The 25,773-nt window shown below is 36.5% G+C and overlaps 1 protein-coding gene across 1 annotated transcript; it reads right to left on the reverse strand.

Moving 5' to 3' along the window:
* Positions 1-876: 876 nt before the first annotated feature.
* LOC132558622 (zinc finger protein 277-like) lies at positions 877-25,742 on the reverse strand. The gene is made up of 13 exons (XM_060223217.1): positions 25,712-25,742; positions 24,698-24,917; positions 24,142-24,233; positions 23,915-23,997; positions 22,156-22,247; positions 21,825-21,889; positions 21,602-21,647; positions 21,043-21,175; positions 20,489-20,568; positions 19,848-19,947; positions 18,437-18,529; positions 17,983-18,107; positions 877-1,187 (listed from the first exon to the last, which is right to left on the reverse strand). The coding sequence occupies exons 1-13, from the start codon at positions 25,740-25,742 to the stop codon at positions 1,004-1,006; spliced, it is 1,344 nt and encodes a 447-aa protein (XP_060079200.1). The 3' UTR covers positions 877-1,003.
* Between the last annotated feature and the right edge of the window lie 31 nt (positions 25,743-25,773).

Raw genomic sequence — 25,773 nt, forward strand, 5'->3', positions numbered from 1 at the left:
ATTAACACTGCAAAAAAATTCTATTTTTAGAATCTGTTCTGCTGTTAACAAAAGATATACAAAAAAATAGCACACAGCCATATACTTGTACCACTGTGTGACTTTCTTACATAGGCAATGAACGGTACGATTCTTTGTCCTTTGGGGTATCCACTATACTCCCTGTGTTTCGCTCTTTTTTTGCTATCTGCACCCCTGGAACATTTCATAGTAGAGTTGAAGGCACAAGTGAAGTATTTTGATTGGTCTAGAGAGAGTTTCAGGAGAAAAAACCTGCCCAATCACAAAATGATACACCCCATTGAAGATTACAAAGGAGCGACACCCAACTTCAAAGCCATTACAACATACCATTATGCGACCTCAAGATTTTTTTGATGTCTATCAAAAGTCAAACTAGACTTCACATCTTATCCACAAGGTATGCTCATGGAACCTTCAATTTTTCACAAATGTTCTAAGATGCAGAGAGTGATGATGAAGTATACAGGATACATTTGGAGGGGTTCTTTAAATTTCACTAACAATTCTGCCTTTGGAGCATTACTGATGATAAAGAATACAGAAGATAGACATTATTTAAGAAAATGACTTTGGAGATCAATTCTCTGGTGATAAAACTTTCTTCAAAAGTTGTATAATTCAACTCAGATAGGGCAAATGCATATCCTGACTATAAACTGGTACTTGCAAGGAAAAATATCATATGTTCATAATTGGGTCAACATATATAACAAACAAAGTTCTATAATCATATAGATTTATTTAATAAATAACAACAATTCAAATAACATTTGTCCAGCACCAGGCACATCCTCTGCTATAACATGTAGATACTGCTAGGAAATGACTGCTAGGACAAAATAGTCTGTCCAACGTCAGGCACATCCTCTGCTATAACATGTAGATACTGCTAGGAAATGATGTCTCGTCTGACCCGTTCTTCGGACAAAATAGTCTGTCCAACGTCAGGCACATCCTCTGCTATAACATGTAGATACTGCTAGGAAATGATGTCTCGTCTGACCCGTTCTTCGGACAAAATAGTCTGTCCAACGTCAGGCACATCCTCTGCTATAACAGTCACATTGCCCTGGCAACATGTCACATTTCCAGCTGTCTGATCTTCCTCATCATCCTGGAGCTGACACAGTAGGTTGTCATTCTCGTAGGTAGGGAAGAAATACCTGAAGGAATACAATAGGAACAGATTAGATGTTACTAGGTATCATAGAAAATATTCACAAAGCTTGGAATATATCACACAGCTTACATAAATAATTAACATGAAGGACTCGAGATCCAATGATTTAAACACCAAACAAAACTTTAGAAAGATCTCATGTTAAAGATTTTAGATGAAGTCACTTAAAACCAAATACCCAGTAATGAGACATCTAAAACTCTTAAAAACCAAACATCCATGATTAAACAAAAGATAAAAACTATAAAGATTTGTCATTTCACACATTACATATTTAAATTAAAAACATTTCGAAAAAAAAAAAAAAAAGAAAAAATTAAGTTGGAGATATAAAATTCAAGCTTAAAATTAAAATTAAAAAAAAAATTCAAACATTGAAGCGTCTTGCTTTGGACATCCAACAACAAGGTTAATAATCATTTGAGACATTAAATATCAAGAAATCTCATTGGCAGTAAATGAGGGTAAAGGTTTGTTTACAATCCTAGTCTAGTGAGAATTTTCCTTTCATTGAGTGATATGATGTCTGGCTAGAGACTGAAGGGTTACTAATTCAAACCCCAGTGACAGCACAGCATTTTTTTTTATTATTATTCCTTCCTATTACACAAGCCTTAAGATTTCAAATCAGAGACATATGTAGCAGTAGTCTGGGGCAAAACTACCACAGAACATTTTCATCCTATATTAAAAGTATGAAATGGAATGCATACATCATTAAAATAAATATGAACCAGCTAAACCTATAGGATTTCTTCAGGGATGAAAACTTTATATCATAAGGCCACTGCATTCAGACTAACCTTGGAGGGATGTCATGTTGATGAAAAGGTATAAGTTTCATCCAAACTTAAGTCCACTAGAAATGATTGGTCAGTTTTTAATTTGTGAGTGTTCCACCAGACCTTGGCTGTCTGCTGATTGCTGTAGTGTAAGTGACCTAGTGACCATTACAGTGTGAATATGTCCGCCCCCTACCCCTCCCAGTGTTATATCTAACCCTTACAGATAACTGGTCGTCAGATTTCGCACACAAAAACACCCTCATATAAATTACCCAAATGTTACTTTATCAAAAGAAAAAAATTTCCTATCATGAAATCCTATCTTGAAAACAGATCTGGGGAAAGTATACAAATCTCTTGAATTTGGAACGGATTTAAAGAGACAGTATACATAGCGATGATAAATGGTCGACTTTGAAATCAGAACCCTACTTAATTTTGTCTGATGACAAGGGACCTCATGGTGGCCCTGCTGTGTTCAATGACACGAATTAATATACACTTCCTCTGAAGCGAGCGGTGCCCCTACTGGGCCTGCTCATCAACTTTGTGGCCAGCGGCTGTCCTACGTCTTCCTGTGAGTTCTCGCCTGGGTTGTCTTTAAGTTGTTACTTTGTCTGGTACAGGTGTGCAAATAATTATTCTTACCTTACACTTTACGTCACATTAACGTTATACAATCTGCGTGTTGTCTGATCAATTTAGGGATTAGTTTGGTCAAATTTTACAACTTTGTGTCAACTCTGGTGATATCTCTCCTGACAAACCAGCCCTGAGAGTGTGTGTTGTACTTCAGTGCAGCACTACACCCAGAAAATAAAAAAAAATCAGATGGGGATCTACAGATGAAATTCATGGTAACTGATCTAGATCCTCTTTTGTGTCTGCAAAAGTGGTTCCAAAAACTTAACATTAAATGATAAACAAATTAAATTGACAGCAGTAACATTCTGGGGGTGGAGTGGGAAGACAAAATGACATACTGGGGGTGGGGTGGAAGGACAAAGTGGCATTCTGGGGGTGGTGTGGAGAGACAGCAGTGACATTCTGGAGGTGGTGTGGGAAGACAGAAGTGACATTCTGGGTGTGGTGTGGAGAGACATCAGTAACATTCTGAGAGTGGTGTGGAGAGACAGTAGTGGCATTCTGAGGGAGGTGTGGAAAGACAGCAGTGGCATTCTGGGGTGTGGTGAGGAGACAGTAATAACATACTTAGGGTAGGGTAAGGAGACAGCAATTACATACTAGGGGTGGGGTGAAGAGACAGCAGTAACATACTGGGGTGGGGTGAGGAGACAGCAGTAACATACTGGGGTGAGGAGACAGCAGTACCATACTGGAGGGAGGAGACAGCAGTAACATAGTGGGGGTGAGGAGACAGCAGTACCATAATGGAGGGAGGAGACAGCAGTAACATACTGGGGGTGTGGTGAGGAGACAGCAGTAACATACTGGGGTATGGAGACAGCAGTAACATACTGGGGGTGTGGTGAGGAGACAGCAGTAACATACTGGGGTATGGAGACAGCAGTAACATACTGGGGTATGGAGACAGCAGTAACATACTGGGGGTGTGGTAAGGAGACAGCAGTAACATACTGGGGGAGTGGTGAGGAGACAGCAGTAACATACTGGGGTATGGAGACAGCAGTAACATACTGAGGGTGTGGTGAGGAGACAGCAGTAACATACTGGGGTATGGAGACAGCAGTAACATACTTAGGGTGTGGTGAGGAGACAGCAGTAACATACTGGGGTGGGGGTGAGGAAATAGTAATAACATACTGGGGTGTGGAGACAGCAGGAACATACTGGGGTGAGGAGACAGCAGGAACATACTGGGGTGGGGAGACAGCTGTAACATACTGGGGTGAGGAGACAGCAGGAACATACTGGGGTGAGGAGACAGCAGGAACATACTGGGGTGGGGAGACAGCTGTAACATACTGGGGTGAGGAGACAGCAGGAACATACTGGGGTGAGGAGACAGCAGGAACATACTGGGGTGAGGAGACAGCAGTACCATACTGGAGGGAGGAGACAGCAGTAACATACTGGGGGTGTGTTGAGGAGACAGCAGAAACATACTGGGGTGAGGAGACAGCAGGAACATACTGGGGTGAGGAGAAAGCTGTAACATACCGGGATAAGGAGACAGCAGGAACATACTGGGGTGAGGAGAAAGCTGTAACATACCGGGGTGAGGAGACAGCAGGAACATACTGGGGTGAGAAGACAGCAGTAACATACTGGGGTATGGAGACAGCAGTAACATACTGGGGTCGGGGTAAGGAGACAGCAAGAACATACTGGGGTGAGGAGACAGCAGTAACATACTGGGGTGAGGAGACAGCAGGAACATACTGTGGATGGGGTGAGGAGACAGCAGTGTCATTCTTGTGGGGCAGGGTGAGGAGACAGCAGGAACATCTGGTGTGAGGAGACAGCTGGTGTTGTACTTTTGTCTGTTTGTATCCATTACATCCAGCACATTTCACTAACATCACAAACTTCTAACGACAGAATGATAAATACACATATTAGTGAAATCCTATACTCAATAACTATAATTGTCCTCAAAACACTTCAATTGGCACCAAATGTGTAATAAAACGATGATTGACTATCGACCATAAAAACAGCCATGGGTAAATATTAAGAGCCATTGGAGGTATTGTTGTCCCTTTTCATTGGTCGTATCCCACGGTTACCTGCTTCATTGCCACCATGCAGGGCTAATGTGATGTTGAGAGTCTATAATTACTCGCGACAATCAGTAGCGTGTTATACAGGTGCACCGATAATACACATCTACTCAAAGGATCGGCTTTGCTTCGTCCTTCTTCATAGAAAATCTGCCCAAGTGAAACCGTCTGACTTAATGGCCTGCGACACGATCACACTGGCTCAGATCTGTATCACGGTGAGAAGCCATCCCTGTGTCAGTTAGAACTAGCAGAGGAAGTCAAGTGTCGAACTCCATAGCATCATATTTCATCCATAATTTGAAAATCAAATCTTTTTATTTATCACATATATATTCATGTCTATTGATAAATAAATCTCCCCCCAGACACCTATCAGCCCAGGCTGTCCCACTATCACAACATCTAAACTGATCCTATTTAATTCAAACTTTACGACGTCTTTATGAGTGGCAGTGTCCTCCCAGTATACACCTGAGCAACCTGGGACTGCCACTAGTTTCTTTATCAAATTTGATGAATATGCAAATGATTTGTAGGTCAAGGTCAGGTCAAATCAAAGGCATCATCTACCAGCCCAAATTTGATTACTGGCCTAGAAACTGAAATGGCTGCAACAAAAAGTTTAGGTAATTTTAAAAGATTACTCTTTCTGGTGCTCATGAAATATATCTGCCATCCTGTCCAACATAGGTCACTGAATGTAACTTTTTTAGAACCTCTAAAATTCACATTAGTCACTATCTGTTGTAGAACACTCTTTTCACACAGCATAACCTGTGTGAGATTTTGAGGGGTCTTTTACAAATTATAGGTACGGGAAGGAGCAAAAACTACAGTAAAACAAATATTATGCATAAAAACAACAGACTTAAATATAACACAGTAAGTATTATGACCAGAGAGGTAGGTACATTGACCAGGGAGGTGTGTACATTGACCAAGGGAGGTGTGTACATTGACCAGGGAGGTGTGTACATTGACCAAGGGAGGTGTGTACATTGACCAGGGAGGTTTGTACATTGACCAGGGAGGTGTGTACATTGACCAGGGAGGTTTGTACATTGAACAGGGAGGTGTGTACATTGACCAGGGAGGTGTGTACAATGACCAGGGAGGTGTGTACATTGACCAGGGAGGTGTGTACATTGACCAGGGAGGTGTGTACAATGACCAGGGAGTTGTGTACATTGACCAGGGAGGTGTGTACATTGACCAGGGAGGTGTGTACATAGACAAGGGAAATGTGTACAATGACCAGGGAGGTGTGTACATTGACCAGGGAGGTGTGTACAATGACCAGGGAGGTATGTACAATGACCAGGAAAGTGTGTACATTGACCAGGGAGGTGTGAACAATGACCAGGGAGGTATGTACAATGATCAGGGAGATATGTACATTGACCAGGGAGGTGTGTACAATGACCAGGGAGGTATGTACAATGACCAGGGAGGTTTGTACAATGACCAGGGAGGTATGTACAATGACCAGGGAGGCGTGTACATTGATCAGGGAGGTTTGTACATTGACCAGGGAGGTATGTACAATGATCAGGGAGATATGTACACTGACCAGGGAGGTTTGTACATTGACCAAGGGAGGTGTGTACAATGACCAGGGAGGTGTGTACATTGACCAGGGAGGTTTGTACATTGACCAGGGAGGTGTGTACATTGACCAGGGAGGTGTGTATAATGACCAGGGAGGTGTGTACCAGGGAGGTGTGTACATTGACCAGGGAGGTGTGTACATTGACCAGGGAGGTGTGTACATTGACCAGGGAGGTGTGTACATTGACCAGGGAGGTATGTACAATGACCAGGGAGGTTTGTACAATGATCAGGGAGGTGTGTACATTGACCAGGGAGGTGTGTACATTGACCAAGTTGGTGTGTACATTGACCAGGGAGGTGTGTACAATGAACAGGGAGGTGTGTACATTGACCAGAGAGGTGTGTACATTGACCAGAAAGGTGTGTACATTGACCAAGGGAGGTGTGTACATTGACCAGAAAGGTGTGTACATTGACCAAGGGAGGTGTGTACAATGACCAGGGAGGTGTGTACATTGACCAGAAAGGTGTGTACATTGACCAAGGGAGGTGTGTACATTGACCAGGGAGGTGTGTACATTGACCAGGGAGGTGTGTACAATGACCAGGGAGGTGTGTACAATGACCAGGGAGGTGTGTATAATGACCAGGGAGGTGTGTACATTGACCAAGGAGGTGTGTACAATGACCAGGGAGGTGTGTACATTGACCAGGGAGGTGTGTACATTGACCAGGGAGGTGTGTACATTGACCAGGGAGGTATGTACAATGACCAGGGAGGTTTGTACAATGATCGGGGAGATGTGTACATTGACCAGGGAGGTGTGTACATTGACCAGAGAGGTGTGTACATTGACCAGAAAGGTGTGTACATTGACCAAGGAAGGTGTGTACATTGACCAGAAAGGTGTGTACATTGACCAAGGGAGGTGTGTACATCGACCAGAAAGGTGCGTACATTGACCAAGGGAGGTGTGTACATTGACCAGGGAGGTATGTACATTGACCAGAAAGGTGTGTACATTGACCAAGGGAGGTGTGTACATTGACCAGAAAGGTGTGTACATTGACCAGGGAGGTGTGTACATTGACCAGGGAGGTATGTACATTGACCAGGGAGGTATGTACATTGACCAGGGAGGTATGTACATTGACCAAGGGAGGTGTGTACATTGACCAGGGAGGTGTGTACATTGACCAGGGAGGTATGTACAATGACCAGGGAGGTGTGTACATTGACCAAGGGAGGTGTGTACATTGACCAGGGAGGTATGTACATTGACCAGGGAGGTGTGTACATTGACCAGGGAGGTGTGTACATTGACCATGGTGGACCATCATTCTATGTAGCATGAAGGACCCTTATTAGGTTGACCATAATGGGCTCCTTGTCCTTGGTGGGCCTCCATTATGTATACAATAGTGGGGCCCTCATTATGTACACTATATATAATGTGCCCATCAGTGACACAACATTCCATCTCTGATCACACAAACGTAAACCCTGACATCCGTACCCAGTGCTCCTCTCTAATACAATCCCCGGTGTATAAACGTCTTAGACAGGAAATTAACAAACAAGATATTCAACTCTTGAAATTTTATACCAAGCTTTTATATCACTAATGTACACCATAAAAATTTAATAAGAAGTCTTCGTAAAAATGCAAATAAGCTAAAAAAATAAATATAACACCTGAATTCTGAGATGAAACTGATCACATAATCACGGTGATCCTTGGCCTTGTGGATTGCGTTTTTGACAAATGATTAGCTATGACCCCACAGGGATTACAGGGTTCGCCTTTACTGTCACAAGGGAGTTCTATATTTGCCCTTACTTCAGCCATATCAACTTTTACAGCATATCAAAAATTACCATTTGAAATTTGAAATTAATTGAAAAAAAATTGGTTGTACAATCTAACCTTGTAAACTTATGCATGTACATTGAGGACATAACAATGCTGTGTGGCTATAAATGTTCCGACTCTTCAGGCTGAACCGTAGGGCATTAATTTCATACAAATCAAATTAAAAGGATATTCAAGGCATAAACTCCTGATGATTGTTCGGTTGTAGGTTTAGCAGTTCCCGAGAAATTCCTTCAGGGAGACTGGTACATACATGGAGTTTTTGTCCTCCCATTTTTTTCTGAAAGACGCATGATTTTGTACTTTTGTTGGTATAAGGTTAAAAATTTACATAGTCTACACATTCCAACGACAGCATCTAAACAGGTCAGACTTTTATGTTGTTTCGGCATGTAAAGTAGAATCTACATCTATCAAGACATGACCTATTTTCCACTTCTATTTTTAATGTTCTGCATCTTAAGAGTGGATAAGACCGTAACATTACCACACACCTAATTATTAAAAAAAAACTGTCTCTTTTTTACAAAAGTTTTTCTATCTTGGCACTGCCGTGTTAAAAAAAATCCCCCAAAAATGTCTGAAAGTCCTGAATGTTCCTCGGCCTGCTTCCAATGTATTAAAGGATCACTGATTGATGACTGTGCACAAGTTGTCAAATGTGACCTTTGACCCTTTAATCTTGACAGATGACCACCATCATATAAGGTGTGGAACTTGATATGACACTACGGTATAAAGGTGAACAAAATTTGCTGAGAGGTTCTCAATATGTGATGTTGCCCGACCGACAGACATGGATGACATAATATGTCCTCATCTCCACTCCATCAAGTTCCCCCATCTCACCCAAAAATAAATGACGTGGCATCAAAAACCAAAACCTTTACCACAGGGATCACTAAATACCCCATTATCCTTTACATTGTAATCATCAGTATGTGCATGTATCAGCACCCACTTATACGATTATGTCCAAGAGTCTCACACGAGAAAAGAAAAATATAAAAAATCATCCTTATTACCCATGAGTAAAGACGAATCATAGTTTGATCGTGAAAAAAAAAAAATAAAACAAAAATTATCTAAAAAAAGAAAGTCAACAAGTATTTGTTTTATAACTACTAGCAACGTACCAATAACTGACATTCTAACATATACAAATCCAATGAATGAGCTAAGATGGTGATTAATATCGTTTCACTTTGTCATGTAACTGAGAAATATTTCAAACATCACTTTAGATTAAAAGATTGTCAGTCAGTGATGATGGTGTCTCTTAGCTTTATACTGAATTCTGTAGGGGCGATAAAAATCTCATAAATCTATAGCTAATACAACAACATATTCTACCATGAAAAAATTGTTTTTTTTTATAAAGAAAAGCGAAAATAAAGCAGATTAAGTTTAGGAGACTTAACAATCAGATGAGTATTGTCTTAAACAAAGGTTCGTAATCTGTCCTCGACAGCTATCTTCTCCATTCTCCATGGACACAGCTCTGCAGAACAACAATGTCCACCCAAGTCAAATTAAAATATTGAATTCAGAGAAATAGCTTTCAATGTTAACGAAACAAAGGGAACTTTACAAAGGACAATGGTTTCGTTGAATTGACTTTTAAACATTTTAAAGGCACAAAGAAAATGAATGAAAAACAACACTTTGGTTGAAGGGTAAGCAATACATGAAAATAAAACAATCTGATTTGTATAATGTTTCTCGGTAAAATTCACCCGAATTGTGTATCACAATATACATTACAATATCCTCTCGTTAAAATCTTATCTTACTGTTGTCGTTGTTACGCTTTCTACTTCGGCGTATCTGCTGAAATAGAAGTTTTACATTTGGCTGTAACAGTAAACTTTAGAACTAGACAGCAGAACGAACAGACTTTTAAAATTCCTGAAGGAATGTTTTATCAGATTCGGGTAAAGTTACGATAGGACTTTTCCAAGGAATGGATAGCATCTGTAGCTGTTCTCTGACTGCTACCATCTTTCTCAATTAATTAGGCGAGGACAGGTAAATTAGGGGGGAGTTACTCAGGTGAGAGATTGACCTTCTGGGATATATATATTTTTTTTAACCTGGCACCGAAATTCTCTTCTATCTGTACCCTGACATCTCTACCTGTCAACATACACAGTCGTCACATAACTCAGATAAAACAGACTTATTCTCCATTTGTTTGTGTCACTATCCTACTGTCTCTTCAGGTCAGGGTCTTCCTATTATCTGATCATTTGAATTGGGATATACAACCCCAAAGTCACTCTTTTCCTACTCTCTCAATGTTTTCATGACCATTTTACACTACTATAGAACTGTCAGATTGATGACCATTTCACCCTACCATAGAACTGTCAGATCAATGACCATTTCACCCAACCATAGAACTGTCAGATCAATGACCATTTCACCCTACCATAGAACTGTTAGATTGATGACTATTTCACCCAACCATAGAACTGTCAGATCAATAACCATTTCACCCTACCATAGAACTGTCAGATTTATGACCATTTCACCCTACCATAGAACTGTCAGATCAATGACCATTTCACCCTACCATAGAACTGTCAGATCAATGACTATTTCACCCTACTAAGAACTGTCAGATCAATAACCATTTCACCCTACCATAGAACTGTCAGATTGACGACCATTTCACCCTACCATAGAACTGTCAGATTGATGACTATTTCATTGCACCAAGAGCTGTCAGACTTTACTGGCAATCATTTTTCTATATTTAAATTCTCTGTAATGTTCAGCTTCACAAAATTCCTACAAATTGTTTGGGGAAAAAAGATTTTGAACTAACAATTTTGAACACTGAATCTAATTGCAAATTTGATATACTGTAAAACACATTTTGTTGACAGTAAATAATTTCCTTAAGAATGAAAGTGATAAAGATCAGATGGAAAGTTATTTGAAAATACCAGTCGTCTGTTAAGAATTTGCTTCATATATGATGAATGCAGTTAGCTCATAAGTTTTTCTATCAAAGAAAAAAAATTCTAAATGAAAATTTAACATTTCAGTGGCTTATCATTGTACAAGTACAATACGACACTTGTCCATTAAAAGTGTGTTTATGTAATTTCCATGGAAACGGATGTATAACTCCAAACCAATTAGGTAGATTGGGTCGATACAGACAGCACATCTAGACACAGCAAGTGTTTAGTTTTCTTCTCCTTCTGATCATGATGATGATGAGATTAAAATATATTTTAGAGTAAAGTCTCTGTCTTGATTTCATCAAATTGAAATGTCCCATAAAATATCGTAATCTTAAATTGTCATCAAATGGGAAAAAACCTTGTTAAGTTTAAGGTGACCTTCTATATAGATATTCAGGTAGACATGTACCTACTTAATATTCATACAATGCTTACTATACAAATTCTTACTTTTCAGCATATATACACTAACCTATATATAAAAAAATTTTAATCGTTCACCGTCACAAGTATTTTTTTTAAGTAGTTTTAAATATCTATCAGTTTGGTATTCCATTTCATGGTAATCATTTTAAATTTCACAGGTTCAAAAATTGTGGTTATTTATTGGTATTTTATAAATTATATAGTATTTCAATTAATGTATTATAATGATACATATTGATGAATAAAAAGACCTTACTTTGCAGTATACCTGGGGCCTTGCTAATATTTCCAAATTTTGTTTGCGAGCTCTATCACCCTGACAGCCAGTGTCATTTTGAGGTGGAGTCTCTTTGCACAAGGTGGCTTCCTCAATGATCAACAAAGAAGAGGCCTTTATATGTTATCTAGAGCAATAAGGTTGAAGTGTCTGGCTCAAGGATAAAACCATGTCAGCACCAGACTGGTACGTTTGTCCACAGAAACACAAGCCACATTTGGGTGGAGAGCGCCATGCCACACTTTTTAAATTTGCCTCTAAGGTCAAGGTCATTGCTATAATGGCCCAGATAATGAAGCCCTTATCTTAAAGAACAGTAAAGAATAACTTTAAAGACATCTGGAACCCACAAAACATATATTCTGTGGCCATCAAGATTTTTTCAACTAAATCAAAATAATTTATGAAATATGAAGTAAAGTAAAATCTATCCTGTTATAGGTACAAGTCTGATGATTATCCTACCAAGAGCCTTTGATGATCAGTAAAATTACAAATCAATGGTGTTTCATTGTCCTGAAATAAGACCACCTTCTGACCTTGGGATAGAATTGGTATGTTGACCCCATGGACCTAATGTCTTGTAATAATTTGTCTTGGCTGCCTGTGCTTTTTATCCTATGATAAACTCATCCCTGGCTTTGTATAAGAATGTTATGTTGACCCTTTCGACTTATTATATGGTAATCACCCCACCCCCTGACTTTGGGTAAGAACTTGTAAGTTGAATCTCTGGACTTATTGTCCTTTAATAAGCCCATCCCTAATTTTAGGTAAGAATTTTATGTTGACCCGTTTGACTAATTAGTCGTGTAATCCCCCCAACCCCCTCCCATCCCTGACTTTGGGTAAGAACTTGTAAGTTGACTCTCTGGGCTTATTGTCCTAAAATAAGCCCATTCCTGAATTTGGGTAAGAATTTGTGTGTTGACCCACTGGGCTTATTACTGGATGTTTACAATAATAAAAGTGACCTATAACTTGTAGCAGTGAAGAGAACGTGTATGTGGCGGTGAGAGTGTATCTCAGTATACCAGACATAGGTTACAAATGATCTGTCATCTTATGTAACAGAAATCTACATTTATATGTATGTGTGGCAGAAGTTTTTTAGAAGAAGTACTGTGAGAGTATTTGTTCAACTGTGAATAATTTTTTCCTTATTTATTTGGAAATATCACCATTAACCAAGCTGGTAAGTTAGTAAAGACAGGAGAAGGACCAGAAAATGTGGACATTTGTCTTGGAGATGACCTAGAAACACATCTGTTTCACCGGAACACACTTTGACTTATACTGTTTACACCCATAACACTAACAATTTTCCAACACATTACCTAACCAGCACTCTGCTCAGTCCATAGTGATGGTTGGCTGATTTTAACCAGGAAAAATTCCAGATTAGAAATATTTGACACTTAGAGAGCAGACGGTGACAATCCTTGATACTATAATGTTCATCAAATGTGTCACTATATTTCAGATTCAGAAACCCACCCTCCTTCCCTAAAACTCTCATCCTCCCTCTACAGCACCCCAATACCTTCATCCCTTGTCTATCTGTAGGACAAGACTTTCTGGATTATCACCAAAAAAAATTTAAACTTGAGTAAAAGATATCTATCAGTAATGTAGATTGAATCTGAGAGATGATTTTTGACATTAGCAATTTCCCTACATGTATACTCCTGGGAACTCACCTCCCCACTACAAAGTCACAAACCAGTGAACACGGATACCTGCCTGATCAGTTTAAATGTTTCAGGGCACGATAGATCTTATTGTGTACATCCTCCACATAGTATCCCCACTAAGATTTATACCTATACGGCCGAGCAACTTTCCATTTTACTGTCATCTCCAAGTTCACGACTGAGTGACCCCAATACGACCTTACACGGTGACCCATGATAACGGTACTCGCACAGTAATGATAATCAACATGTCCTTCCTTCCTCTCATAATGCTTCAGGGCATGTCATCGGTCGGAGATCACTGTCAGGTTTCTAATTATGTTAATATATTCCCCTTGGAAACTGACCAGTTTTGTAAATGAAACTTTCAAAAATAAATGACCATTTCCTGGATGTCCGCCCACGTGTCTACGGAGGTTAATGGTTACTTATAGAACCATAGCTGTACATCTATCTCATCTCAAAATTTTTTATAATGTTGAGTTGATTAGATTTTTCTTTGTCAGATATTTTTTTAAACTTTAACAGTTTTATTTTATTAGCCATGAACTTTGAACATTTTTTTGCTTTTTACAATTAGATGTGATATAACAGAATTATCCATTAAGACAAATCACCCTCACCCACAAATTTAAGTGATGTTAGGATAGAGAAAAACTTGTTGTTAAGGTAATTGGGTGTTTACAAGATCTAATCATCTGTCAGTGTAGAAGATCAACACTGCCTTACTGTCAAGACTTTCACTTATTATTCCTATTAAAATTATTTGTACAGCAATACCTGTAGAAGAAAATCAATCACATAATGTATAGGAAAAAGTTTATTCTAATGTTACATCACAGAAACTAGAACATCAAATATGGCATCATTTCCACCATTTCCGAGGAACTGTTCCATCAGGATCAGAATGGATCCTTGGGAATGATCCGTCATTCTAAATGGACTCAATATCACACATTAAAATGTAGATACATCAAACTTATGCACATAAAAATCAATTGATTGTGGAACAGTTCACCTCTACATTAAACAGCTTTGAATTTAACACAAGAAAGTTAAAGCTGAGATCTATGTAACATAAAGCAATGAAACTCTCTATTTCTTGTATAAAGTACTGTGACATTCCATTTCCTTGTGATAATCGAACTGGTACCTATTTTCCCACAATGCAGCTGGGGGTCATGCGTGACAGTACTAGATCTTCCCGATTATTCCAGAGCTTTATTACCAGTTTCATTTGTGTGAAACTTCTGTGATAAAACTAGTAGATAAGACTTGTGGTCAGTTTAATAATTAGGGTTTAAACTTGTCAAGGTGCTTTTGAAGTAATTATTGTGTGTTTGAGTCATATATCATGCCCTGAGTAACAAAATTGTAGCCATCTGGAATACAGTAAATACCATTAGACACCCTAAAATACTGCATGTAGATAATTTGTATTCAATTTTCAAAAATCAATTTTATAATTTTGATACCGAAAGTGAATACATCAAATAAATCCTTTCGATGATGGGTTATTCTATAAAATAACTCACACATATTTTTAAATCTGACATCATGCGTAATAATGTGCCAATAGCATCTATCCAGTCAGTAATTCTGGGGACAATTTATCCCACTTAACAGTGGGTAGGAAACAGAAAGGGAACAGATTGGGCAACTATCCAATCAGTGATTTAGGGGACAGATTGGCCATCTATCCTAAAGTACTTAAGGCAACATGTTTTCTCTTCATCTGTCTTAGAGATGGCCACTACTAATGCTGTTTCACAATTCAGGAGACGCAGATTACCATAAAAGACGTATCACGTTAATTCCTAATACATCTTTACAAAAGAACGCCAAACTTGATAATCAGTATAACATACCCGATATCTCCTACAACTTTAGAACAGAACATCAAATTTTGAAGACATTTACTACACCTGAGGACTTTCACTATAAATGTTACACACCTATTTTATACAAGACTTTAAATAAGTGCCAAGGTTAATGAGACATACAGGTAGGGTATCTTTCTGGGAGCTGTCACACGTGTAATGATAGGGTGGGTTTATCTACCTGGACAGGTACGCCAAAGTCCCCCACCCAGCTTACTTCATTGCACCATTCTAGAATGGCCTTTCTCTTCGCTAAATTGTACACTTCCGATTCTTTGTTCCAATCTCGAAAGGCAGCTATCACGGAATAGCATGTTATACTGTATACTTAGCTCGTCAATATCGAGTCATAGATCACACGTAATTATCCACCCAGAAAAACTAAAAAAAATACAGCTTATAATTAATGATGAATATATCTCGCCTCAAATATCCAACTATTGAGTGACAACCCCAGTTTAAAGAAAATATATAGTAGAGAAATATTTCCAGTGACATTGCACGAGGAATGAAATAAAGCATGTGACACAGAGTGAAGGCAGGAGGATGTCTTTACATTGTGACTCAACTGTAAAGACCAATATATCATTAAAATGTTTTTGAAACTGATTTCAAATTTCTTAACATTCAAATATAGACATCTTTCCTTCACTGAAGCTCGTGACAATATACTGCATAGAAAAGGATACATTTTTTTTCTTTTTTGTTTTTTTTTACCGAGAATGTACAAAGATGTGACTTTTACATGGAAATATAAAGATCCTGAAGAAGCCTCTGCGACAGAGGCGAAACTAGTCAACGAATAAAGTTAACACTCTCTTATTGGTAACGCGTGAGTATGTTGTGATTAATACCCTCTTCATACATACTTCTTAGTTTTTGTTTAATCGCCCTGCATACCTTCTGGTATCCATACTCACAGCGAAGTACCCACTTAATACCCTGACGTTGGCTCCTTCTCTTTGAAGTTTCTTTAGGAAATATAAAGATGTGACAATTGTATTGATAAACAAAGACTTGACTTAAAATTCACTAGTACACAACACAAGATACCACCTTCACTTGCTCTGGAAGAATGAATGCACCTTGCTCAATGAGGAAATCACCAGCCACTACATGGAGACCACACCCCCTCTCCAACTCCCCCAACCCCCCCACCCCCACCCCTCACCCCACCCCAACCCCCGTGAAATGCATATCCTGTACTAGACAAAAAACAGAGTAAACAAAAAATAGACTTCAACAGGTGTGATCTTTAAAATGATTAATCTAGATACATCACATAGATATTGATAAAAAAGATGCTACAGCATAATCAAGAGAAATGACCACTTTGAGGAAAAATGAAGATAAGTAACATTATATATAAGTATAGAACCATTAAATGGAAAAGTGATTTGTTGTTTATCTGGTAATATCACACTTAAGTAAGGGTTAAAAAGACAGTTGGCGTATTTAAATCCTCGGTAGAAGTAAACCTAATTTGGCGTGATATGTCTCGGTAACAGACAAAGACAACGTAATGGGATATCATGGGAGTTTTTTTTTTATTTCTGATAGGAAACTTTTTAAAGTTAAAATAATTGAAGGTTTTTGTTGTTGAATATGACTTGGGATTGCTGGTTGTGGTGTGTTATTGGACTGGTGTAATTGTGTAGAGCACTGACGTTAAATGGACAAGAACTAAGTGATTTTCTGTTTTGTGGGTGACCTGAGTAAAGTACACACCATACAGAAAACTACGAGCAGCTAAACCAGTATTACATATCATGATGCAGGGAAAAGTTCATTGTTCTGTATTTCAAAACTATTTTAACCACAAACAGGCTTTTCTTTAAAAAAAAAAAGGGGTGGCCAGTGAAGCCTTATTAGCTGTTATTGACAAAATTAGAAATATTATTCCATTTAAAAAGAATATTGGGTTAAATGAAAAGTAAAGATCAACTGCTGCATCCAATTTATATCCATGTTAAAAACATCACTGTCAAACCCTGATTTCCAAGTATACTTCAGGTCTTAAAGAAGTGTATGATGTTTGAGTTGTTGGAAATTCAAAATATCACCTGATAGTTCACATATACTTCTCAAACCAGGCTTTCATTGCATTTCTGGTTGCTTACTGAGACTGATCCCAGACAGATACATCAGGAATTAGGTTTGTGTGACCTAGTTTGTATACTTTCTGTGGCTGGTCCCAGATAGCTACATCAGGAATTAGGTTTCTGTGACCTAATAAATGTGGTCCCAGGCAGTCACATTACAAATAAGGTTTGTGTGACCTCACTGTTTACTTTTAGGCTGATTCAAGACAGATGCATCAGGAATTAGGTTTGTGTGACCTAGTTTGTATACTTACTGCAGCTGGTCCCAGGTAGCTACATCAGGAATTAGGTTTGTGTGACCCAGTTTGTATACTTACTGCGGCTGGTCCCAGATAGCTACATCAGGAATTAGGTTTGTGTGACCTAGTTTGTATACTTACTGTGGCTGGTCCCAGATAGCTGCATAAGGAATTACGTTTGTGTGACCTAGTTTGTATACTTACTGCGGCTGATCCAAGATAGCTACATCAGGAATTAGGTTTGTGTGACCTAGTTTGTAAACTTACTGCGGCTGGTCCCAGATAGCTACATCAGGAATTAGGTTTGTGTGACCTAGTTGGTGCATGTGGTCTAACAACTTCTGCTTGTCATCAAACTTAGACTGACAACCAATACAGGTATTCAGATGGACCTTCAACATAAATATCATGGCACCAGGGTAAAGTAAAGTAAAATTGACTCAGAAAGTCACAGTCAAGTACCAAACAAATTCCTGTCATTGTAACAGACAGCAATATTACAAGGGGAGATAACTGTTGAACAGGAAATAATTACATCACATCCATTTTACTTTCGCCCTTCAACATGGTAGGAAAACTATCACAGCAAGTACATGAATAACAGGGCTTGCTTGTTTGATATTTTACATCTCCACAAAAGCATGGAAAATTTTAGTCAATTTTGCATTTCTAGTCAAAGTTGATACAAAGGATAAATATTTGGTTGAGAAAACCTATTTACCTGTCGTCTGATAAAGTTGATAAGTTTCACTTGTTGATAGAAATCTAAATTCATCCTTAATTTGATGTCATGAAGGTCAAGGTCATGAAGTTCCTGCAATACAGAAAGCTATATGTATTATAATTTAATATTACCCTCGGGTTAACATCATTTATTCTTACAACTTCTCAAGCAAAAATAAAAGAAATTGTATTTTCCAAATTATCTATTGTTTGTTTATCTATTCATTGTTCCTTTTGTTTTTCTGAGTGTACATTAATTTTTTTTTATTAGACTCATATGATAATTAAAAAAAATATTGCAAAATTATGAGACTAGTTTTGTTAGTGTTTGTAAAAGATATTTAAAGTTTCATTTTACCTGATAACAAAAAACAAATCTCCGAAATGTTTGCGGTTAGTCTAAACACATTGTAATCATGACACAACACAAAAAAAAAGAAAATTCGGCTCATGAGATTTCACTTACACAACAGTGAGCATTGTATTCTGAGTAACAAACATTGGCTGGGTTCACTAAAGCATCAAGTTACTGTGACGCCCACATATATTAACCCTATATTGAAGGCAGTAGAAGCCATGAAGAGTTATCTCCCTTAGCCAGTAAAGAAAAAGGAAACAACATCATTAAACGGTGTCAGTGGTTCTCAGATTGTTGATTTTCTATGTTAGAAAAAATGTTTTCAAACGAACCTAACTTGAATACTTCTGGACAAAATATGAAAATGAAACACACATTAAGAATAAATATTATAATAAATTCTACTTGTGTGGTAATTTGGTGTATATAAGTATTTCCAGACTTCTCTTTTTCACATAATTATGATGATCACTGACTTATCTCAGCTCTGTGATCTTCTGAACAGAGAAAATATGCAAAACAGAAAAAAAATATATATATACATCAAGAAAGTGTTTAAACCACTACTAGTTTCTGTGGAAACATATAATGATGTCAGAAGGGAGGTAAGTCCTCTACCTAAGCAATGTTTCCCAAACCTTTGTAAACATTTATAAAAAAACAATTATTTCAACTTCAGCTCACGGACAATGACCATTTATCTTTGCAATCAACAGGCTTCAATCAACCAAACACTGGAGGTTTCCAACAATATTGATGATGGGAAATAATAATTGAATGTAAAGTAAAACCTCAATTCTATTAACACTTCCTATAAACTTATTTTTACATATTCTTTTTTCCAGCCTGATATTTCCAGCATGCCACTAGGAAATGCTTGTAAAACCTACTCCTGAATGTCAACTGTAAATGGAGCTAGAAGTTAAACCAGGGAAGCAGAAAAATATAAGACACAGTGATATTCATAGGAAAACATATATGTAGGTACTTCACAAGATGTACTTTGCATTGAAGACAGGCCTTAAAGTTGAGCTGCAGAGATAATACTGACCTGCATGTGTGCATTTAGCTTAGATGAATTATTGGAGGAGAACACACAGTAGAGACAGACAGCCTGAGACCCAGCTTCCTCCTGCCATCCATCCCACTCACTGTCAACATATAATGATTTAATTTCTAATGAAATGTGGCGGCTATTATGTGACAATTTTCGCTGGATTTATTTCCCTGTGAACAGACAGGTCACGCAGGAGGATATTGCATGTATGTTATTTAAAGAAATCGGGAGTGTATCATGACAAAGGTAAAAAAAGGATGAAGTGTGATCAAACTTTCCTAAGAAACACCACCTGGGTAAGAATCAAACCATATTGACAAGAATTTTATCAATGAATGAAGGTTTGATATTCTATTGACTGATCTATTGCAGCCCCTTACAGAGAAAAGTATTTACAGTACCATTCCAGTTTGCAGACCACTTATATATATTGTGCAGAAATTTGATTCCAATTGCCAGAACAAATGGAGCAGAAATTCTGGATAAATCGATTATGAAAAAATTTAAATTTTCTGAAAGATAGCTTTATTTACAGCGTGATATTACCATAATTTTAACTGATTGATGAAGAAGAATGGTTATAAAAATCTATCCTTTGGAAAGACACTAGAAACTTGATTAATGAAGTTACATACTCCTCTGTTTCTGTACTGTCATCACTGACGATATCTCGGTCATTTTCTTGTTGGATAGATTCCCAATTCTTACCCATTTCCTGAAAATATCAACAGACAGATTATATTGTAAAAGTTTAAATTCATTACAAAAAATTAAAACTAAATAATAATTAAATTAATTTGATATTGTGGTCTTTCCTACATGGTCTAATCAACTGTCTACATCTACACATTTTAATTCATGTAACAAAAAAAGCACACACTGATCCACTTCTAATAAAAATCAGTGTAACAATGAGGGTATCATATCATTGAATCAGATGCTAGAGTTATATGTCTGGGGTATATATCTGTAAATAGTTCAATTAGATGAGAACATTGTGTATCATTTAAATATGTAAACATAAAAGGCAAACAAGGCAAATAAACTTGATTATCACTAATGTTTTCAAGCCGTGTCTCGGCTATCTTCAGGCGATCACTTTAATGTCTTGGTAACAACATTATGACGTAATACAATCAGTAATATATAAGGGGAGATTATCTGTAGATATATATATATATATACTTACCAGATAGTTTATCATATAGTACTTGTCATAAGCTTTATTCTTTGGATTGACTTTCTTGTGTTGTTTTTTTCTCATGTGTTCCTTCAGTATGGCTCGATCACGAAAGGTTCTCTCACAATACAGACACTGTAGGCTGCAATGAAACGTTACATGCTGACTACAACACCATTGGTTTTATTTCACAGATAATTGATTCTCTTTACTTTTAATAAATGTCACTTTTGATTTTCTCTGGTGCTCAATCACCCTGCATACCATAGGTATCCAGATCAGAAGTGAAGGAACCCACATCCCACCCAACCAGAACAAACAGCATTGGCACTATTACCAAAATTCTTTTAATTCAGGAAGTATATTGCAAACAAGAATGACAGGGTTATATAAATTATAATTTTTAATTCTGAGAAGTGTTCACAGTTGACTTTAACAAAACAGGAATGGAAGGATAAAAAAGTAATGCCTTACAATTGACACTGCCATGTCTGGATGACAATTACAAAGAGTATAAATGCTTTCAAGTATTAACTTAACACATTGATTGATGTCATATAAAACTTACTTATTCAACTTATCCTGTAACTTTCCCAGCAGCTCATCTATATAAACTACAAATAAAACAAATCACAATTTTTTAACCTTCTCTTGATTAAATGTCATATTGATAATTAAAATCCTTATAATGAAATGCTCTTTATTTAAATATATTTATCATGAAAACACAGCTTCACCAAAATTATCAAAGATAAATTCTTAACAGAATCATAGCATATCTTTTGTCTTACCTAAGTTATTGGTGAGTCCGATGCTGAATCCGTGATCATGTGCCATGTGATCTAATAAGTCAGACCTACAACAGGAAGTGACAGAGGCATGGAAATATACACACTGTACTGACTTAACAAAAGTTTATTATGTCATAGTCATGATACATTTTACTACAAAGAAACAATTTTAATTTATTAAAGTTCAAAGTTCATTATATTAACTGGTTAGGAAATTCAAATATATATGCATAAACAAAGTAGCAGTAACTTCTTTTTTTAATATGATATATATGATATATGCAAATTAAATTTTAAAAGTACATGTGTCAGATACCAGATTTTATCCTACCTCTTTCTGGTGAATTGTGTCCGACAGAACAGACATGTTTGACAGAAGGTCTCATCCTCTCTCTCTGCTTGTTGTTGCTGTAAAACTTCCTCCTGATAAAAAAATCCCATTAACTCTGTATATATCATCTTCTTTTATATTCCAGAGAGAGTAGTGTTCTAATTAAGATCTAATAGACAGCACAAACATACCTACTATTTATACCAGTTATATTTTTTCAATATATACCAGTATTTATTTCTTTTTTTTCATCTTTTCAAAATCAACTACCTGTGTAACACCAACTATCAGGTAATGATATAAAACAGATCCAATCAAAGCACTGAAAGTACTGAAACAGTAAAAACTCTTGTAGAAACATGCAATTACAATAAGAGGTATATATCATCTGAATAAAAGCATGCCTTTATGATTCCTTAACATAAAATCTTACATACATGTATTCTTTGTGGTATGTAAAAAGCTGTACTTAACAATTGTACTTTTATTCCAATATACAAATATCATGATCCTATTAACTAGTATATCTTTGTAAGTAATATATAAGTATATTGCCTAAGTAGTTCTGACTACCATAAATATCTACATCGTATATGCTTTGACTCTACAAAGTCTAACACATTTGAAGTTAGCAACAAACTCTGAAAACAAACTGCAATGAGGAGGACAGTGTTTGAACTTCATACCTGTACATAACTTCATAAGGTATGTACCAGTGTACATATATTCAAAATTAAAAGTCTTTCATTTGTCATTTGGGAAAAACAGATTCCTTGGATTAATGTGTTTTGTTATCTTGTATAAGTGTTTTTTTGCATGCATACATTATGACCCACATTGCTGTGGTGAAAGAAACTGATTGACAATTAAAAAGTATTTCAACTCATAATTACGCAAAATAATTATAAAAATATGATGTATCTTCATATAGGAAAAAAATAATTGTGTAATCCATTATCACAAGCCTGCTAGAATAACACTACAATACATCCTGCTTTACAAGTTCAATGAAATATATAAACATATACACATTGAAAACCCAAGGTAGCTCTTTCTAGTATTCTGCTACTTTCAGACTAGGATGTGATGTACCGAAGTTATGACAAATACGATTCTTACTTATCTCATTGATATCAATTTCATTCCTCATTTCTTTCTATTTGTATAAAAAAAATTTATGTTGATATCATGATAATAAAATATAATAGTGATAACATATTTAGTCATACACAATTACTGATAAAATGGAAGACACACATATGTTATTATGTTATGAAAATGATGGTATTGTCTTATATTGTTTATTGTTATCATTATTAAAACAATAGTTTTTGTATAAATATTCGCAGATTTTTTTCCGTTAGTACACTTAAATTTTCTTAATGCTTCTTATCAGTTTTTATCATAACTTTAATTTCAATTGACGATTTTCCCAAACACAATGAACACTTCAATAATCCATTAACTCTCCTTTATCATTACTAGTCATTATTGTATTTTATTTTGTGCTGAACTGCAGAGACATAAAGAATTTGGTCCGCTTTGAAAAAGTTTCAAAATCAACATATTTCTTATATCTCCTTAAGCTTGAAGTTGTTAAAATCACAAAAAAAGAGAATTGAAATTAATTGTTCAATATGGAAACAGGAGTTGTAAACCCATATACTAACAGATCTTTGAAGAAATTTTCACTGTAAAATTAAGTTAACTAATGCAAAAACATTTCAGGAAACCTAGAGTGATATATGATGAAGCTTACAAGTTTTTTCTTCTGTAGATGCTGTCTGTAGCTTTTGTCTTCTGGTAAAACATCACACAGGAGATAGTAATCCTCTGATGGCTCTATACAGGAAAAAAAACAAGAGTTACTTCCCTTACATTAATATTTCAAAACAAAAACTACGGTAAACTTTTCACTTCACCTGTCACTTCTATCTTCCTCTCCAGATGTAATACTTGTATGTATATTACTGAGAACTAACTCACCTCTATCTTTCTCTCCAGTGTTGGTTCTGATTACTGAGCAAAAGTCTGTGATTGGCTGTTCTTTGAATCTTTGTTTCCAATACACAAGGTACCTGTAGATAACACAGAGAAGTAAAGCCATAAATATGCAGGATCAGTATTACTCATATTTACCATAAACAAGAAGAATATTTTAATATTAATGAAATAAGAAATTTTTTGTAAAACCTTATCCTTACTATACTCCCAAATTTTCAACCATCGATCTTCTTGGAATTATTCTGATGTTCCATTGACTTTTTTTACACTGATCTGGAGTCAATATCAGATAAAATTCAGAATAATTTGGAATCCATCTTATTATTTTTCCTTCAACAAAGTAAACATGTATTCTTAATAGTTTTGTATGAATTGATGTTCCTGAAATTATTAGGAAAGCAGTAATGGTACGATAAGAACTATTGTCTTTAAGTATTAGAGGAAAAAAAGAGCTGTAATTATTGGTGACATTATGTACTTAGATACATATGTTGACAATGGCAAAGCACACAAATAGTATGTGACTGTCCTATTTTACCTTTTTAAATCAGCAACATGGTGAACTTCAGAAATCACAAGTTTGTGTGAGAGAAGGAGATGTCGTAAAAGATCATTATTTCCTTCTTTTGTATCAAATTTTTCCTCACACAAAACACAAGTGATTGTGGCCAACATGTCCTTTTCTTTCCCACAATCCCTTTCTCTATCATCCAGTGTCAACAAATTCAAAGTTTCCAGAACTGGCTGCTCTGATGATCCTGTCACAACATAACAAAAAAAGATTAATTTATTTATTCTAATCTTCAGTAATCTCTCTGACTTTCTCAAGTTGACAATTAAAATAAATAAAATTTGTAAAATGTGCATTAAAGAATAAAAAGCATATATTATTCATACTGTTGGTTCCTAAAACTAAAAAGTTTGCATGCTTCATTGTCTTCTATGAAAAAAAAATCAAAAGAAAAGTATTGCATCAAAAGTGGAGTTGGTGTATTTTACAAAGTATAGTACAAAACTATATATTCTGTCATAAAAACACATACTGGTCGTGAATTCGGGCACCGAATAATGCCAAATATGAATTCCTTTATCTCGTATATTTTTTCACCATAATTCACCAAGAAAAATAGTTTTCATTGCTTAAGTGTAGAAGAGGTTTAAATATTAAAATAAATGACACCACAACAACGTTGTGAATATTTGAGATTTTAATGTGTTCGAGAATAGGTTCACGCCATTACACCGGTGTCTTTTGATCAACTGCCGATTATTTAAACAACAAATTTACGTGATTTTGATATAGCTGAAAATGTTCAAGACATGTCTCTTCTAAGGTTACACAATTATAATGAAATCATTGACAAGTATCCATGCCAGTGGTTAAACAGAAAGTACCTATGATGTAAAACAAATATGGAGATCCAGATCATAAATCATAAGCTAAATATATAATACGTCAAAATAAAGTATGTTCTATATAACAACATGGTCTAAATGCTTAGTCATCCGTAGATCAGCAGATAACTAAATTCGAATCATGATATCAGGGCACCTGCACCTGTCAAATTCATGGAGGCCGCCATCTTTAAGGACCGAGCTGAAAGATTACCGAGC

Source organism: Ylistrum balloti, unplaced genomic scaffold (assembly GCF_031769215.1).
Source record: "Ylistrum balloti isolate Yb309-2 unplaced genomic scaffold, AGI_CSIRO_Ybal_v1 Utg370800, whole genome shotgun sequence".
NCBI classification, from domain to species: domain Eukaryota; kingdom Metazoa; phylum Mollusca; class Bivalvia; order Pectinida; family Pectinidae; genus Ylistrum; species Ylistrum balloti.